This window comes from Coturnix japonica, chromosome Z (genome assembly GCF_001577835.2).
Source record: "Coturnix japonica isolate 7356 chromosome Z, Coturnix japonica 2.1, whole genome shotgun sequence".
NCBI classification, from domain to species: domain Eukaryota; kingdom Metazoa; phylum Chordata; class Aves; order Galliformes; family Phasianidae; genus Coturnix; species Coturnix japonica.
The window spans coordinates 55,297,155-55,317,788 of record NC_029547.1 but is presented as its reverse complement, the minus strand read 5'-3'; the positions used below and the strand labels follow the sequence as shown (position 1 = coordinate 55,317,788).

General features: G+C 35.3%; 1 protein-coding gene across 1 annotated transcript in view; it reads left to right on the top strand.

Annotated features, from left to right (window-relative positions):
- The window catches only part of LOC107306514 (neurogenic locus notch homolog protein 2-like), a 149,412-nt gene that overhangs the window by 103,259 nt on the left and 25,519 nt on the right, over window positions 1-20,634 (top strand). Inside the window, exon 6 of the mRNA XM_032441509.1 lies at window positions 20,444-20,572. Within this exon, the coding sequence (XP_032297400.1) occupies window positions 20,444-20,572 (129 nt within the window). The remainder of the gene's footprint in view (window positions 1-20,443; window positions 20,573-20,634) is intronic.

Below are 20,634 nucleotides of genomic sequence, written 5' to 3'. Positions count from 1 at the left end.
CAAGGAAGTGTGTCATATATGTTTAAATCTTAAATAATTTATGTAATCGTGTTGGTTGAATGAGCTGCACCTAGTATTCAGTCTTAATTTGTATTACTGTAGTTTTTGCTGTATAAGGGTTTTTCGACATCTAAAAAATGTACCACAATTATTTGTGCAGTAATAGCTATATCGGTGTAACTTCCTGCATGAAAACTCTTAATAGAAACATTGGTGATCTTTTTGAGTTAGTTATGCCATGAGAGACTGCTGTTAGAATTAAGGGTGTATGTGTGGGAGTTGCACTGTTACAGCAGCACAGATTGTTATTCCCACACAGACAAATCAAAAGCTAGAAGTACACAAATAAACAGTACCAGAATGTTTTTGTTCTCTGAATTGGACAGATGAGTGAATGCCTCTGGCATATATTCTACGTGGTAGGTTTACACTGTGAGACAAAACACATATTTATAAACATTTGTGCAAACAAATTTCAGCTTCTTAGACATTATGTTACAATGGAGCATGACTAAATACCTGTAAAAATACACTGGCTTAATGTAATAGAAATGCTTCTTATTATTTAATCTGGTGGTAGGACTCAGGTACTTCACATCATTAGATTCTTCATGAATCATTTTTAAAATAATTACTTCCTCTGGGGGAAAAAAAAATAAATAAATAAAAATGTGATGAATTTGAAGGTTTCTGTAGGATGTAATTTAACTGGACTTCTCCAAATGCAGAATTATATTTTTTCTATTCATATGAAAATTTCCACTTTAAAAAATCTGACCTTGCAAAAACAGTTCTGATCTCTGCCTTGAGGAACAAGCTTTATGTTCTAAGCTTTTCTTCTAGATACTACCAGAATATAATCCTACTCTATATACGGATGAAATGTGACTAAATAAAATAGGCTTTATACGAGTGCAGACATTAATTCTTAGAAATTCTATAAGATAGTAAAAATTGTGATCTTCAAAGTTGTATGTAACTTTTGAAATCAACCTCAGCAAAGCATTTCAGTACATAGTATCTGGGTAGTCCTTTTAACTCTCAGTGCATAGTAAACTTGTCTTTGCAAGTATGCAAAGGGTTACAGGTTTGCCAGATTGGAACTTAAAGCAGCTGTAGCGAAAATACAGCCCCGAAGTGCAACATCTGTTGTGTCAGTGAAATCAACTATTTTGTTACTGATGAAAACAAAATCAAAAGCAGTCCACTGCATTAATAGGAGACATATAGTTTTATATGTAATTATATGCCTGGGAAAATGAAGTTAAACTCATGGTATAAAAATAATGCTTGTGCAGCTTAAAAATAATAATAAAATTATGAGTAAAGTGTAATTTTTCTTTAACTGGATATCATTTATATCTTCAAATTTAATAAACTATGCTTACTCATCAGATGCTTTTAATTTTTAGCTTCTATTGATTTTGTGTTAATATATGACCAGACAATATTGTTTTGAACATAAAAGACTAATGAATTCTTATGTGGTTGATCCAATACAACTTAGTTCTTCGATTTTATTGATTTTTTACAAAGCCTCATGCCTCATTCCTTCCTTCTAGTAGGAAGGCAGTTGTTGTTTGAAAGATGCAGTGGTGCAGTGGTGAAAAATAAGTAGAAATTGTAACCAAAGCCCCATCTATCACTTGGAGTCTTTCACTGAGGTTTCTGGGGTATGTGTTCATCTTGAAAAAAAAACATGTGCTTTGTATGGGAAGGAAGCAGAGTTTTTGCATCTGCTAGTTTTTGTTCTTTTCCCAAAACAGCAGCACACATCATCCAGTTTGTAGTATGTATCTGAGCATCATGTAATAAACCTCTGAATGATATGATCTGGTGTTGTCATGGGGAGGTAAGCAGCCACTTCCATGTGCAAGACAGATAAATTGTTCAGCATTCAGAACCATTGAAAGTACCTTAGAACTGTTGCTTAAATACTCTACATTATATTAATTGCAGGAGAGGAAAGACAAAAAGATTAACTGGAGGGTATCACATATTACCAGTTTTCCAAAACATGCCTTTACTTGGCAACTCTGCCCACAGCAGAGAGTTGGAACTAGATGGTCTTTATGGCCCCTTTCAGCCCAAGCCATTCTATAATTCTGTGATGCTGTGATTCATAAAAAACAAGCTGTAGGATAAATTGTGACTCATAAACTGCTTTTATGAAAATTTTAAACTTTGTAGGAACATTTTATGATCACTATAAGCTTTTAATGGAACAGTGATTGGGATCAAGGCTAGATTATTTTTTTCTCCTGTTTAATCAAAGGGAAAAGTAATGCATAGTATTTTCCCATACTCTGCTCTTGAGGTAGTGTTTCACTTCTCTGACAGTGCAGCCCTTCTCTTCCCAAATAATCTCATAGAAGTTAAGTTTCTATAATTGTGTTCCAACTGTTGTAGCCCCTGATGTGGATTTGAGTATTGCTATGGGTGAATGCTTGACCTGTGAGTATCTCTAAAAATTGTATTTCTCAGGTGTTCATTCAGTGTCAGAATGTTTCAGTCGAAGCAATGAACTGTAATTGTAAATCATCAAACATACCCCATCTAAGATGGACCATGCTTACATTTTGCATGGTGTTTAGCAAAAGCAAGAATGAGGAGTTTTAAAAACAATCTTGACTGTTTTTCTGAAGCTGATTCTGCTTAAGCATTGATCCAGATCCTTTTATTCCATTCTACCTAAATATCTTTGATATTTTAATTGCCATAGACATCTGAACGATCTCTTTTGAGCTAGTTCTACAAATCTGTTCAAGTTATTTTGTATTGTGGTTCACTTGAATAGTTTTACTGTCACAGAAGCTCATGATGCATCCTGTGAAAGCAAACTAGGAATACCTTGTCTCTTGCAGATTTTTTTTTTTTCCATGTAGCATGATTTTTTAAATCTCCTTATTAAAGTAGGAAAAAGTTCCTTTGTTGCAAGTTGGTTTTGATCCCACTGTATCAGATTCTCATGGATGTCCTCCTGTTTGAATTTTTGCATTTCAGAAATGTTTCCCATGATTTAACATATTCCTTTCTTTCATAAAGGAGTCTGGAATTGCTTCTAAAGACGTCTAAGAGTAATTTTTCCAAGACAAGATGAAAGGTGGTGCGGCTCATTATGCCTCACTTTGTTCACTTTTACTTACACTACGCCTTTGAATGAAATAATAAATATGTACCTTTTTGACATAATAAGTGAATACATTCCTTGATTTTGTTGTCATTGATTTAAGTCTGCTTTTATAGGTAACTGAGATTTCTGTATTTATCCTCCATCTTTATAAAATATGCAAATGGTTTCAGTTCTTCATGACAATGTAAGCTATTTTGTAGTATGAATTTAATACTGTTTTAATGAAATTTTGGTGTTGAAGAGGTAGCAAACTCAGTACATGACAGTAATTTCTTACTCAAACACATTAGTAAAAAGCAATCCATACAACAGTTCCGTGGCACAGTGTATGCATGCAGATGCCTTATTGTAAATTTGTGAGCAATCAGTATATACAGTCTTTTATTCTTTTCTGAGTCGAAAAAAGCATTGTTACTCAACAGTTCTCTGATATTTCATCTGTTAACTTTCATAGAATTTCAACCTACACAGAACTTATTTTAAGGCAGATAAAAACATTTTTTAGAAACAATGTCTGAAAATGCAATAGAAAATGGAGAAAGAGATATGTTGGAAAAAGACGCATAAGGATTGGAATCAAAAAGTGCAACAGGAAGCATTCCAGGGAAGAAAAAAAAAAAAGTTATTCAAAGACTTCTCAGAGAGTAATAAAAAAACAGTAATAGAAAACATCTAACAAATTAAAGACTCATTCTTTTGTGTTAAGATCCACAGAGCAGGTAACTAACTTGCTTGACCCAGTGGCGAATAGATACTACAGCAGTCACTAGGATGACTACTATGGTATATCAGGTAGATCTACATAAATAAATAGACAGACAAAAAGGTATTACAGATGTTATTAGGAAAAAAGCATATATTTTTATATAAATGAATGGATATATAAGTATAAACATATATGCAAATGAATAATAAAATTATCAAAATTCACGTTTCCCTAGTCCTAATCTATTTTTATTGGAGGATAAATTAATATTTTTTTATTTAATGTATTTTTTATTTCTTCTTATCTAATTCTGGTGGACGGTGGAAAATTTCTACTGAGCAGCGTCTTAGATGTATAGCTTTACTATAGATAGTTCAGAGTATTATGTGTTTTGCTAGAACAGAAATAGTGTAGTCATTTTTTAGTGGCTTCCCTTCCTTCATATGAATGAACACTTTTATTTTTAATGCTGTAAAACCGCGTTCATCAAAGAATAAAAGAGGTCAGTGGGTTAAAATATTGGCAAAATGTCATTCATGTTTAGACAACTCTGTTGAGACTACAAGTGAAAGAGATTTGTAATCTCTCTTAGAATGATATTCCCATACGAATTATAATCATGCTCATGTCTCTGTAGGCTAGCTGTGCGTTTGTTTGCCTTACAAATATTCGACTAACTGTGGCTGTGAAATTGGATTTTGCAAAGGGCATCTCTTCTTGAAAATAATTCCCTAATGATCTTCTATTGATTGCAAGAATTTGAAACTGTAACTCGTTTGGTGATTATCAGAAAAGGAAATAAATAAATAAATAAATAAATAAAATGCATTCATGTCCATAGTTTACTAAAATGCAACTTCCCAGACAGTTGGTGATAGATTTAATCTGCTTACTCTCTCACCATCAAAACCACAAAGATGCATCTAGCTCATTTGCAAGGACTTTACACACACTGTACAGCAGAGTCCAGAGCACTGTACTTTTGTGACAGCTTGCTCTCAGGCTGTCTTCTAGGGCACAGTAATTCTGCTGTGATATGCAGAGCTATTCTGTTTTGAATATTTTGAGGAGGAAAACTATCTTTCTGTATTATTCTACAGGAAGGGATTTGCCAGTCCCCCAGGGTCTTCAAGGGAGCTTTACTCCATTGCTTGACACACTTCTAAAAATTCCTTTTCTTTCTCTTCTCGAACTATATACTTTCTTTTTCAATGCCTGAAGCTAACTGGCTAATTATTTTTTCCATATGCCTTAATCAAAATATAGAGAAATTCAGAACATTATGTAAAGGTCATTTTGAACCCCATTCTGATGGAAATTGGGCTTCTGCATTAAAAAAAAGCCTTGAATGCCAGGTGGACCTTAGGACTATAATAGTAAGTAGGCTGGGACATATAAAATGTAGAAACTTGCTTAAACGAGGAACAGAAATTAAGTAATATTTTCACTCTCTCCCTTACTGAATGAGCATCTTTTTGGCAAAATAGCTCACTACTTTTCAAGATGAGACAAAAAACAAACAAAACAAAAACAAAAAAAGAACAAAAAACAAAACAAACAACAACAAAAATCAATCCACAAACAAAAAGGAAGAAAAGCACCCACCAAAAAAATAAAAAATAAAAAAAAAACCCCAAAACAGAGAATTTCAATGTAATGTCAGAGAGTGCTTTTTTATAGGTGGAGAAGTCCACCGGCTCATTCAGGATGTTTACACGCCATCAGCAGAGAAAATTCCTAACCTCTAGAAGACAGTGTAGAAGTCCAGCTCTTGCAAACCATTGCTGCATATGCTCTGCGTAGGTGGATGTGATTAAGTCTCTCTTACTAACACCCAGTGTGTCTATGGAGTAATGAGAGCAAGATGAGAACAGATGGAGAGGACACCCTTGGAGAGAAGTGCAGAACCTTAGGCTCCAGCGCATGTCAGCATCCTATCAGAATTGTCTTTACAGGGAGTCTTAGAATGGAAGGTGAGGCATGGGAGAAAACATGGCAAAAGGCTGACCATAATAGGGGATAGTAAGTACATGGAGACAAAATTGAACCTTGTTAACTGACAGATTTTCATTTAAGAATTAGATGGAAACTGAGACAATAAATTGTTGTCAGAGAAGGGTACTGGCCGGCTACGATGAGATTAATGAGTTGTGCAGAAGCACAGAGTGAATGAGTCTGAATAGGGGCCTTTGATGGGTTGAATGCGGGCAGACTATGTGCGTTGGTCTGGCTGCTGCTGAAAGGGATGCAGCTGAAAGTAGGCTATTCCCAAATGCCACTTCTCTCACACAGCTACTGTTCTTTCAATTAGTTACCTTGATCTGCCATGAAGCATCAGGCCTGCTTTGGGAAGGGGAACTTTGTAGACACATGTAGCCAAAGCTAGAATGAAAGAAAGGGGGAAGAAAAAAAAAAAACAGAAAGAAAAAAAAAAAAGAAAAAAAACCACAAAAAACCACCCCCAAATACCCTCTATATCACGTCCTCTTTAGTAAGAGTATGCAATTAAATTGGATTAAAGCAATCAAGAAATCCCAGCCAGGAATCAGGCATGTGGAAAGGGAGAAACAGCAAACGCAACTGAAAGCAAAACAAACATTAGCACTGGTTGACTGAGGATTTGGAAGCAGCTTAACAAGACTGATGCAAGGGACCCTGCTCAAAAATAGGACTGAAAGAGGGTTATTTTCTGCATATTTTGGTTTTAAATTGTGTCTTACGTCCATCTTTATGGCACTGAATTGACTGTGGAAACATAAAGAGTATTGGAGAAGAAATTTTACTCATTTTCTGTTCAGTGCAGATTTAAGTGCTTTGCAGTTACTATGGCTTTGTATTACACAGACAGCCTGGAGGATAAAAGAAGTACTGAATAATGACCCATTTGCAATGACTGGCCCTGTAGAAAGATAGTACACGATAACAGTGTGAAGAACTGTGGAGTTAGTGAGCTATTAAAGAATCTAAATAAATTTTGTACGGACATGATGGATATTGTAACCCAAATAACATTCTTAAGTGTAAGGTTTTAGTGGTGTCATGTACATTACGAGTGCCAGTTCTTGCATACGTATGAATTCCTTGCTGTTGGCAGGTATGTGTTTAACACTAAATTGCACCAAGACTCTTCAGTCAAAAGTCTTCTTTTAGGCAGCAGTGTGGAAACAGTGTAGGCAGACATCATCACGTCATGGTTTTCTCCACAAGATTGAGTCCAATACTGGCCATTCTTTGCAGTCGAAGAAGGTAAATAATAAAAACAATAAACAATAAACAGAACACTAAACAAAAAAAAACCAAAAAACAAACAAAAAAACCCAACAAAAAACAGAAACAATAAACGTACTATTTTGTGTTTTTACCATTCCTCTATATATTATGATATTTACAGCCAAATGTTTTAATTCTTACAGCCAGAATCCTTTCTCTGTCATTTTGGTAACTCATATAGTCTTATGTAGGGGTTAACTTACAGATCTACCTAGGCTTAGGCAGGTTGGATAGCACCTTTTGATGGGATGAAGTACCAAAGCAAGTTCTGTGGCACATGACAAAATAACGGAGAGCATGTCAGAACCGAGTAGATGTAATACTTTTGTTAATTTCAGGCTTCTTTGCAACTAATTTTATAATCAGATAAGTATGTTACATTTTGTGTTGGAGATGCATAGGTTGCATGATGTGAAGTAGGAGTTCATGTAATGATGGGAAGGATAGAAAGAGGAAAGGCTTTTGTAGGTCCATGTTGCCTATTTTACTGAATGAGCTGGGGTGGTCCAGGTATGAGGTAAGGCTCGTTCAGACATGAGCTTCAAATCTAAAACAGCATCACTGGTCTTGGATATATGCAATGCCATTATACTGCTGTGGGTTTGTCATGCATCAAAGACCAGGCAGTATTTAAATTGCTAAGCAATGTAACTGCAAATGGAATTAAGTGTCCTGGAGAACCAAGAACACTGTTTAAAACACAGTTTAATTTTGAATTTTGCTTTTTTTCCATCTGATCTGTCTTAGTATGAATCTTTGTCTCACCAATTACTCAACTACGTCCTAGTTTCCACCTAGATTAATGTCTTCCTGCATTGCACTTTATTTGCTGTTATTCTGCCTACTACCAATGCCACCAATACCAGTACCAAGATAAAAATATAAGCTATCCCCAAAAATCTCAATGCTGGTGTCAGTCCTATTATCTGGTATGGCATGAAATAATTTGACTGTTTGACTAGCTGTTTCACTGTGGTTTTGAAAAGATTCTTAAGTCTATCCTAACTTGAATATTAAAAATGTTGTATTTTAAAAAACACTCAGAGGTTGTTTGCTGTTAATGTTGACCAAGAATAAAAAAGGCTGTGAAATGTGTCACTGAAAGCAAGATTGAGATGCAATGCCTAACATAAAGAGATGAAAAATGGTTTTAGGGGCATAGAAATAATCAGATTTACTCAGTCAGGGATGTGTGGATTTCTGCACGTACACAGCAAGTTCTTCAGCCTTCTTTTGCAATAGTAAGTATATGCCTCTTCATTTACGTTTATTAATTCTCATGATTGTTCTAATTGATTGCCTTTTCATATGCTAATGACCATTTGCCAGAGCTGAGACCTTCCTTTATACTTTTATCTTACAAAATGAATAGGTTCTTTTTCGTTGTATGTTCTTTTGAAGCCTTTACTACCGTAATTAAAATGTATTTAATATTTCCTAACTGGAAGCCTTTTAGATAAACAGGATATAACTTCAGCACATAACTGTTCATTGTTAGGTTTAAATTAAAAACAACATGTAGTATTCAGGTATGTTCTGCTTTGCGGTGCACTTTTATCTACATGTTTTCAGTGTTTCAAAATATTATTTGGGAAACAGCTTATTTTGTCACTTTCCTGGTACTTACGTAAAATTGTTAATTTCAGTTGTGGTCCTTATATTTAAATGCTATGTGAAATGTGGTAAAAACATTTACATAAGCTTCCCTGTTCTATAAAGTAATAAACTGCCAAATGAGAATTACTAGTAGTCCCGACAATAAGAAAAACAACTGAGGCATTCACAGTTCACTCCATTAGCGTACTCACTTATTCAGGATACAGCTTCCACTGGCTTCTGTGGGAACTGAGCTTGTATGACAACTGTTCTGATGAAAATAACAATTACAAAAATATAACATGCTCTCTTAAATGTCTAGTTGTCTATTACTAAAAATGTTAAAATGAATTGCACCCTCGTAAACCTTGGAGGTTACTTAAATTGTCACTGATAGGAAAAGAAAATATTTAGAATTCATTAAGTTTTATTAAAATGACTAAGCAGCAAGGAAGAAGCTATAGCTTAAAAGCAAAAAGATATGAGTATAAACTTATGTATTTACTCTGTGGAATACCATACTTCTACTTTTAGTAGCAGAGCATGAGTTAGTTCTTGACATCAGTATTACAAGTCTTTGTTACAATTATTCATGAATTTCATTAGTTTCAAGCTTTTTGCAATATTTCATCCACTTAAAACAATCCGTCCCCTTTCTCTGAATCACAGAACAGTGTTCATCTGTTAATATGCAATAAGGGAATCAGTAACAATTACTTAGTATCTATATATTTTTCTCTATCAACCTGGAAAATTTCTCAATTTTCTATTTCTTCATCTTTTTTTTTTTTTTTTTCCCCCCTTATTTATTTATTTAAATGTAGTTTTAATCCAGCCTTCTGTCAGATAAAATCATTGTAGTAATTTTGTCTGCAAGGCAGTAGAACTGGGCATTTTTGAAACAAAATACAAATCAGTGATTTTGTCAAGTCAGCATTCTTCTTTAGCTGCCCTTGAGTAGGGGCAAAAAGGTAGAGCGTAACTTATTTGTCATCTAGTCTTCTTTCTGTCTGCACTTTTGATAGCAGAATAAAGATCAGTAACTCCTTAAGTACTTCCAAATGAAGAATTTATTTAGGCTGTGAAGGTCATGTAGCAAAGGATGTTCTCTCTCAAAGTACCTAGTAAATTAATGTAGTAGTGGTTTTATCCTCATGGCATAGCGTACTGGTGTTTAACCATGTCATTCCTAACCTAATTGCAGTATCCGCATTTTTCAAAGCTGGATGATCATGCTTGATTCTATCAACATGTGAAAAACATTTTGGCTTCCATTCTGGGAAGTGGGAATGAGTTAGGAACAAAAAAGAGAGTGGCGACCTAGCTAAGAAGGAAGAGAAATACGACAAATAGTGACAGAGTGCAGGATTTGGAATTCATGAGAATTCAGGGTAGGATACATAAAACTGGGAAATTCTGGTGACAGCTGAAAAAATGCAAGGTGTTAAGGATAAATAGATCACCCCCATCCTACAACCTCAGGGAAGTAAACAGCTGCAATGCAAGATTCATCTATTTCACTTGGTTTCTTCTGTGATCAACTTTAAGTCTTTTTGGTCTCTATATATTTCACATTTAGCAATTCTCTTTCATCATTTTGTAATAGTATTTTGTATCCTAAGGATAACCACCCTCCAAGATTCCCTTCTGCTCTTTCCATGTCATTAACAGAACATGAGTAATTAGAACCTGACTCACAGAAATACGAGTAGGATAAGTTTAGATTGTTGCCATATTTAGCTCCCAGTGGAATTTTAAGCACGTGGACTAACTGGATTTTAATCTATTTGCTGTTATAATTAAGGCTTACATTATCTTTTTAGTTCTTTCTTCCATTTTCCAGTTGTTAGAGGAACACAGCACTCCAGAAAAGGATAAAATGTCCTGATTGCTGATGGTTTTAAAGTGAAGTAAAACAGTGGAAACTGACATACTCATATATGAGGACATGAAAAGTGATTCTGAAAATGGCCATTACATGGAAATCTCAAATGATGTTGGAGTTTGCAAAAAGCTGTATATAGTTCCCTTATTGCTATCTGCCTTTCACTTAGGCAGCAGACAAATGTAATAAGTACACAGATGGATTTGTTTTAATTGAATAAAGAGCAGATTTGGGGAATTTGTTTTAATGGAAACTCTATAAACATTAGTGTTGTTAGGAATGCACTTTTGAACTTACCCTTTAATCACCCCAACTCACTGTGAAGGCTGTGGTGGTGTCCTCATCCCTCAGGATGACACAGTTTGGATATAAGGACTCTTTTGTGGCAAGGTTGTGTTGCTTGTGTGAAATTCACCATTCTGTATCTGTGCTCTAAAGCTGCTGGTTAGCTAATTATGCTCAAATTCAAGTCCAGAGATCTCTCTTGAGATTTAGTGGCCAGCTGGTGATCTTAGTGATTCACATTTCTCTGAAGCACTCAAAATGTAATTGACAAGCAGAAAAAGAGTGAAACAATAAAAGATTTGTAAGTACAGGACTTTTTTAAGATCAGATCGTTTTCAGAATTTTTTGGTGCCTGGTTATAAAAACAAATGCATCTACACATCCTTCAGGCTCTACTTCCCACTCCCTTCTGCCCGCTACTGTAAGCTGTGATCTTTAATGCATATCAGCTTGAAAATAAATTCAAGCAGCTCACATAGGTAGGCCTTTTCAAAATAACACTGTCAAGCAGTTTAAGTACTCTTTTTGATAGGACAGTGCTGCTATTTTTCCGTATTTTCTTGTTTCTTTATCTAAACAATTTTCCCATATTTAACGGTACAGATAGCATCTTGGCATTGCATCAGTGAGCTGAACTGTGATGGTATATATATATCCTTCACGATCTACAATATTTCTCTGCTTTTTTGTTTGTTTGTTTTTAACATAAATAGTTCTTCAGGTCTTTGCAAGAGGTAAAAAGAAAAGCATCAGAAAGATCAGACTTTCTCTTTTAAAAGTCTTCCACATATTTCAAAACTCGTAGAGAAAAAACAAAGTGTCTGAACAAAGAAAAGACGACTGTAGCAACCAAGTCCCCATATTTAATTTAAAAGAATGGAGCAAGACAGTGACAGAAGTAGTGTCATCTGGGAGTAAAATGCAAATGCTGTTTTCTGAGTGTAAAGTTGGAAGAGAATGCAAAGGATGTGAACATGGATGTTCTGTAAAGATTGTTGTTTTTTGGAGGGGGAAGACAAACTCTTGTAAATGTGCATGCAGAAACCCAGACTGAACTAAGTTGGGTTTATGAGATAAGAGGGCAGGATAGGAGTCTGTGGGCTTTTTTCAGAAACATGTATGTAGGTGTTAGAAGGTATAGACAGTGGGAGAAAGAAAGCATTGAAAATGGGCGGTAGTTCTGAACTTGCAAGCTGAGGAGTATGTAAACTAATAATGAAGCAGAATTTGTGGAAAATGTCTTGCAAAACACTACAATTTTGGAGTGTTCTCAAGTCACACCATTTGCAGTATCACTGCCTAGCCTACTACAACGAGCGTACCTCAAGTGTGGTTTTAATCTGTCTCCAGTGGATGGAAGGGTTAAGTAAGAAGCTTAGACTATTTTTTTAAGGCAAGACACAGTATAGCTATCAAATTTAAATTCAAATAGTCAGAAAATATTCTAGTTATTTGGATAAAATATTCTGGGTGGTGTCTGGACAATTGGTTTAAATTTCTCTGTAACAGAAATTAACAAAACAGATTCAGAGTGAAATGTGCAGAAATGACCTAAAACATTTTGTACTCAAGGGGTGAACCTTAGCTTGTGCTGCATCCAGATGGAGATACCTTGATCATTATAATCAGCACACTCCATTCGCTGCATTTAAAAACTAGATAAATATTTAATCACAGTGCAATTAAGTCTAGATCATTGCCATTCATTTATAATGAATTGTTTGATAGGATCTAATACAGTACCGATACACTAATACATTCATGAGACAGGCCAAACAGATTTATTTATTTATTTATTTATTTATTTATTTACTTACTTTAAGCTGATATTTTAAGAATGTTAATTCTTAACCATTCTTGTTAATTCTTAACAAGATGTTGGTAACCTTTATTTTTACTAGTTTCTTGCATAAGCTGATCTATTCTGTAACAGTCAACTAGTATTATCCATATTCCTTATAGTCTGTGAGGATGTTCCTTCATGCCTATTCTCTTCAATTTTAAATAGACAAATAAATAGCAAGCTATAACAATAATAAATATTTTTGTTCTAAAATTAATTTGCCTTCTAACAGCAAATAAACTCAACAGTGGCAAATTCCAGGAGGAATCAGTCTGAAATGTATTGATCTGTAGTAGTTATGGGTATTTTTATCGTTTGTTTTAGAAATATTAATGTATGCTGAGCTCGCAGGGATTTCTCATTAAAATTTGGAAGAACTGAGGGATGAAGGGTGAGGTACTTCAGGCTACATCAAGGTTGACTTCTTTAAGTTTTAGTTAAAATGTGACATGTCGTTATTGGAGCCATTCCAGAGTGCTCCAGTAAAATACAAAATGAGCCATACATGGCTTAGGTGTTTATGTAAATACTGAACCCAGACTGGATTTAAGGGCAAAAATAAACAAGCAAATATAGAAAAGTGTGAGTAAGAGAGCAACTATGAGACTGCAACATATTCGTATGTTACTGAAGATGCACTCCTATAGAATGAGCTTTTGACAATAAGAAGCCATTTCTGTGATGACAGCTATTTCTGACATAAGGTCAGTAGCACATCTGCTGGGAACTCTCTCCTTGAATGTCCTTGATGTGGCATCGTGCAAAACAAGCATTTGAATTATGGTTGGAGCTTCAGGTAGTTAAAAAATATGTTGTTCTTTGCATCCAGCTATGTCAGGAATGTTCTTCAGAAATGTCTAAATGTAGACATAATCCTCATAATACATGAGCAGCAGATAAGTCTTAGGCACGGAGTGGCTCAGTGTGTGTTAGTGAGACCTGATGTGGTCTATTCCCAGAACATAAGTGATGCTGGGTCGTTTTTGCCAAGTGGTTGAAATGGTCTTAATCTAATGTAACATATCTCCCATACAGATATGCAACTGTTGTCATTCAATAGCCAGCCTCTGTGTCAGGCAAACCCTTCATAATCATGTTAACAAATTAAAAGGCAAAGTTATAAATGTGGCTATGATCACAGACCCTGAAAAGCTTTTATTATATTCCCACTCATTTCATACATTTTTCTGTTGTTATTAGCAGGGATATTTCTGCAGGTTTTGAGTTCTCATTTATGTGTTTCTGTGGGAGGCAGACTCTTCCAAATGGGGTTGTTTTATATTTTGGATTTGTATCTGACAAATTTTAAAGTCTAGAAGCTCAAATTGGAAGGGCATAGTTTTGAAAAATCCTTTTGGATTGAGTTCTGTAAGGATCATAGAATCAGAATCATAGAATTACCCAGGTTGGAAAAGACCTTGAAGATTATCAAGTCCAGCCGCAGCCTAACCATTGTACCCTAACTCTAACAACCCTCTGTTAAATCATATCCCTGAGCGCCACATCCAGACGGCTCTTAAACACATCCAGGGATGGTGATTCAACCACCTCCCTGGGAGCCTATTCCAGTACTTAACTACCCTTTCTGTAAAGAAGTGCTTCCTAATATCCAACCTAAACTTGCCCTGGTGCAACTTGAGGCCATAATGATGAATGAAGACGAATGAAAAAGGTTGGTACAGTTTGGAATGTAGTTCCTCATTCGTGCATGTACACGTGATATAAACATCTTTTATAACTGTGTGGAGAAGGTACATCATAGAACTGATTATCCTAAATGTGTAGATCCAGAGATTAAGCTCATCTCAAATATTTATGAAATATATGTGTAGTGCATGTTTTTGGTTGTTCCTGTTTTGGGATTCTTCAGCATTCTTAAGAAGTTGCAGGAACCAATGGACTGCAGAGATGTGGTACTGTATTAGCTGGTTAATACATCAAATTCAGTATTATAGTCCAAAACATTCTGGGATGATTTTTCCCTTCTTGATCCCCAGCAACAGGGACATTAATCATTCCCACAAAGGTGAAAGAAGTCACATGTGCCACTGACTTCTTTACATATGTTTGTTTCAAAATACAAGAAGTATTTGTATGTAAACTCTGTTACAGTAGAGGAAGCACTTAAATATTAAAGAGAAGAAAGAAATACTTCAAACTGACGTTCAAGCTTAAAGAAGGTAAATTTAGATGGAGTATAAAGAGTAAGTCTTGTACAGTGAAGTGATGAGGCACTTGAATAGGTTGCACGGAGATATGGTTGATGCCCTGTCCCAGGAGACTTTCAGGGCAAGGCTGGACCAGGCCCTGGACAGCCTGATCCAGCTGTGCATGTCCCTGTTCATTGCAGGGGAGTGGGACTCAATGGCCTTCAGAGGTCCCTTCCAACCCTAAAGATTCTTTGATTCTATGATTCTGTGTTAAAACATAGTTAGAGACTGCTGATAAACTTAAAAGATGAAGAGGTAAAAGATGGGATTGACATTCCTATAGATCCAAGAGAAACATTAGTTGTATGAAGGCAAGCAGATTGAGTGTATTTTTCTTCTACAATAAAATGTAAAAATGTCCTTTGACACCTTTTATTAGTTTGGTAGTGACTCCAGTATCTGTTTTGATTTTCATTGGATCTTGCCATATCATCAGAGTAGCATTATCTGTTAGTCCTGCTTTAGTAATATTCCTCAAAATAAATGAAACAATTAGCTCTGTGACTAACATTATCTTCATCTTGATGTATATCAGTGTCGGTATCTAATTTAGTGTTTTTCATTGAAATTGCATTATTGCTATGTGAAGAGAAGATGGATAGATAGGTGTCATCAGAAGTGTTCCCAGTTGTAAATGTGATCATTTTGTGCACATCACTCCACCAGGGAGCATTTTTCTTCTTTCTTTTTTTTCTTTTTCTTGGTATTCATATTTTTCATCTAATCTTGTTGTAAGAAATAATGGCAGTTTGATCTTTGATCTTCCTGTTTTAGCACAGCAGCAAGCACACTTTTGAGGGAATCAGACTTTAAAGAAGACCTGCAAGTGGTATTTCTGAATATCTCTCCCACCAAAGCAGCAGCAGATTCTATGTTTGTGAAAAAACTTCTTGCAGTTGTGTATAGCTGTTGCTGTCTTTAGCTGGTTGAGCAGTGCAAGGGCTGTACTTTTCCATCATCAGTGCACAGGAATCATAAGCTTTTTTTTTTTTTTTTCCCATAAACTCCAGTGCATTCTGGAAATTTAAAAGGGACAACTCGTTTCATATCTCCTATCTACAAATGTAAGCAGATAAAAAGCCTTTACAGAGTCTAAGGCTAACCCAAAGTAAATTAATCTTTCATATTCCTCTCATTTTGCAGTAGAGACACTGTGTTAGATCCTGAGCATTAGCTCCTTTGTTCTTCAGGTCTGTTTCCATTGCACTGTGTAGCTTACTTCTGTGGAAATAGCTAGTCTATAGTAAAATTAGCTCATTTACCAAGTAATTGAAATGAGAACCATCAAAATTTCATGTAATTATGTTCACTTAACACATATTGAAGTGTGTTTTATAAATGCTAATGTCTCCAGGGTTTTGTTTGCTTTTGTTTTTGTTTCCCTCAAAACTGGTAGTAGGCAGGGCAGGAAAAAAAAAAAAAAAGATGTTTCCATGAAACTGTCAGGAGAAACACTCAAAAGATATTTGAACAGTCCTCTGTATTACTTCAGAAGAATTTGAGTTCCTTAGAAGACAGAATCAGGTAACAATTTTCCTCTACTGGCTTGTTCACTCTGTGCATTTTCAGTGTCAAAATTTACTTCCTTTTTAAGAAAATGAAAATTCCCTTGCTTTCCTGCCTTCTCTTGCTATAGATGAACTAACGGTCTTTCTCAAATATGTAATTATTTCTTCAGTATTGCATTATACAAGACTTATTTATGAAGTTTTAATTGGCTGTACTTGTCAAAGAAGAAAACAGATGACACAGATCTGCCACGAGCCCCATAGCAACTCAGTACTGAGGTTGCATTTGCTTGATTTCTCCATCTATAAAATATCAGAGATTTAGTCAGAGCAACTTAAAAATTTAAAACCCGTAAAGCTCTAAGTTAACTTTCAATATTTTTCTCCAAAACAGGGTGGGAATTCAACTGAATAACATAATGATGTATTTTGGAATATACTTTTACTTATTATTTTGGCTGATACCCCTGTAAATGCACAAAAGGGTTCAAAGGGAGCAGCAAAGTGAATAGATCTATTGTTTTTAGTGCACAATTAATCTTGCTGACATTACTTTATATGAACAAGGATAAAAATGCCTGGAAAGCATACCATCGAATTCCAGTGCTCATTAATATTGGTCAAATGTTGTTCTCTTTGTGTTTGAAGCTACTTAAAGATTACCTGCAGAAGTATTACAGTGCTATTGATTTAGAAAAACAAATCCCTGAAGCCCACTGTTCTTTAAAAAAATCAGTTGACAAGGGTTTTATTTGTTTGTTTTTCGGTGAAGAAGGATGCTTTCAAGCTTGCTGCTATAGATTTGAGTAACTGAGAATATTAATCAGATTGTCAGGGAATTAATTATCCAGCATTCAATATGTTGTTACTTAAAAGCTCAAGGAAGTTAGATGGGAGCTCTTATCATGTGGCAACAGTGCCCAGATTCTCCATACCAATTTTAGTGTTTAAAATGAAATGATTACTGGCTGAGGACCCAGATTCTTCAAGACACTCAAACCTTTATAATTGTACATGTTAAACAGGGCTTGCGATTGACTCAGGTTAAAAACATAAATAAATTATATGCTTAGTGATTCATACAATTTAAAAGTCCTGGGTTCCTCGGACACTGATACTGCTGAGAATTAGGAAAAATTAAGTACCATGTTGCAGGCTTTTTTTGTGTTTCAATCATTCATTCTTTTAAATGCAGATGATTCTGTGTCATTTTGATGAAATAAATGTTAACTAGTGAAAATTAGATGATTTTTGTTAACTACTTTCAGTGCATTTAATTAGTATGTTTTGTTGCTCACAAAACCATTTCTGAACCACCAATTTCTGTCAACAACAAAAAAGCACTCAGCATTTATATTAAAAACACTGTTATTGTATGTGTATGACCAAATGACAACCACAGTCAAAAAAACTCATTCATGCCAGTGTTTTCTTCACAGTTGGAAAGTGCTGTAGAAGGCTATGGTCAGATACAAGTACTGGAATACACCAGTGTATCTATAACTGTGCTGCTCAGTTGACCTTTTAAGCCTTTGTACTTTAGAGTGGTCCGAGAAAATGCAAAACCTAAGGAAAATCAATGGAAGTATGCTGAACATGTGCTTAACAAACCATATGGAGAAAGCAGCAAGCAAAATGAGAAAATAATTGTTAAAAGATTTATTGTTCTTGGAAGATTAGAGTTCCACACAAATAGAAATAATTAACATACAGGAGTAACTGCAGTTACTCCCCAAACTGCAGCACTGTGAAAGAGACTTGAAAATATATATAGTCCATGTTCATTGGGAGACAAAAGAAGACTGACAAAGTTCTCGGAGTATTACAGAGGAGAAATAATATGAACAGAAGTTGTGGAAGTTGGAAACCATGAAACTTATTTGACTTTCCAGTAGACTAAGATGTACTCTCTGGTAAAAGTAGTATACCAATATATTTAAAGTGTAGTGGAGAATGGGAATGGAAAAAGCAAACATGGCAGCAACAACCAGTCTGTCTTCCTTTTGGTCTTCATGATTTTTCCTTTTTTTTTTTTTGCTATTAAAAACACTTGAAATAGACTGGTAGATATTCATGTGTTTTGTGTATCAGATTCACTGGGACATAGTCCATGCTTAATGAAGTGCATAAGCACAATTTGTGCAAGACTGCATCCTAGGTTACACTAAATACAAAGTTGTAATAGAAGCATGTACGTGGTTAGTTTCTCAAACTGCTCTAACTACACAAGCAGTTATAACTGTGGAATGTGTTCTGACAAAATTGTCATTCTGAAAATTTTTGTCCTCTGCAAATTAATGTTTTCTCAGAGAATGTACTTTTCATGAGGTGGTATTCTGAATATGTGCTGTGACTCTGAACATCTGTCGAACCGTGAGTTTGTAATTGAAAACATAAATAGCCAGACTCTGAGAAACATTAAACACAGAGCCTCTTTAAACTTCAATCATTCAATTCCCAGTGCTGATTGTCAGTAAATTATGCTGTGGAAAGAACTTCATGTCTTTTTTTTTTAAAAAAAAAAAAAAGTCAACATGATTTTAAGTGGATGAATAATTACTACATTGCAATTCAGCAAATAAAGATTATCAGCTTTTGGGTTACATAGCATAGGTTGCAAATAATATACTTTATACTGCATTTGCAAGTCTTTGCACATGCTAACTTGCATATGAAGCTTTCCAGTCAGTTCTTTAAAATGAGGTTGGAAAATTAATTAATCAGGATTATAAAGTATTTTCTTCTGCTAGGAGATATGCTACAGGTACGAGGGCTACTCAGTAAGTATTGCCACCTATTTCATGATGTTAGTTCACAGTGTCAAAGGCAGATGGTAGTAGTATGGCAGTAGAGTCTGAATGCAGTGGATATGCAACAGATGGCAGTGGAAGGGCAGTCTGAAAAAATAAAGTCTGACATGGAAGTGCAAATTAAGCAAAAGTGTGTAATTGAATTCCTCCATGTGGAAGAAATGGCACCCACTGACATTCACTGACACTTGCTGAACACTTATGTTGACCAACCAGTGGATGTGAGCACAGTGAGGTGGCATGAAGTGCATGTCTGCAATGACGACTGTGACAGTGGGTTACCTCCGCTTGTGCAGATTGCTACAAGTGCAGTATGCAGACTGTTGTTAATTGCTGGAGAAACTGTGTAGTTAGTGATGGTGACTGTGTTAAGTATTTTGTAGCTGAGAATTTGCTGTATCTATACAACAGTATTATTGTGACCTTTGTATCTGTTGTACTCATGGAAGTAAATAGGAGGCGTTACTTTCAGAGCAGCGTGTGTAACATTAGTAATATAATACAGTGGCTCAGGTTGTTTACACACATCATGGGCAGAATAATATGTGGACCAAAAGACACATGTAGTCATTGCAAACTTAACAAATTAGATCTCAGAGCTGAAACTTAATGTATTTCATGTAGCCAATGTATTGGCTAGTTTGGGGGGGGAAAATATTCACTTAGAAGAATTTTTTGAAGTGGATTTGTTGAAAAGGTACTCTGTGGAAAAGAAAAGTTGGTTTAGTAATTTGACTTCTTGGCCAAATAGTTACGTATTCAAATAAACATACAAAGCCACAGCAAAGGTCACATGCTTGAAAGGTAGGGATTACTCAGAGATAATGTACATGTCGCTCCATGCATGATAGGCACTTTTGATTAATACATATTGGCACAGTGGTATAAAAGTTAGAATGCCTGTTATCTTTAATAGGAGAGTAAGATTTAGCTTCTCTGTCTCCTGTCTTCTCTTACATTAAAAAATAATGTTATGATTAATGAGTAGTGACATGCTTCATGTTTTTTCTTGTTCGTAAAAATCTGTGCTGGCAAGTTATCTGAACTTAGTGAAGGATATCTTTTAGTGGAATAGCGAGGTCTAGATGAGGGATTTTATTTCCTTAATGAGTGTAAAATTATGATGTTTTTTATTATATGTTTACATATGCTTATCTTCTTGCTTTTTTTTTTTTTCTTTTTTATTCCTTCTCTTAGGACCCTGCCTTCCAAATCCGTGTCATAATGGTGGGATGTGTGAAATTAGCGAAGCATACCGAGGCGACACATTCATAGGATACGTTTGTAAATGTCCTGAAGGTTTTAATGGGATTCACTGCCAGCACAGTAAGTTCCACATGGTGACTTTTAAGTATTTATGGACAGAAGCCTTTTTATTAGCTTGCAGT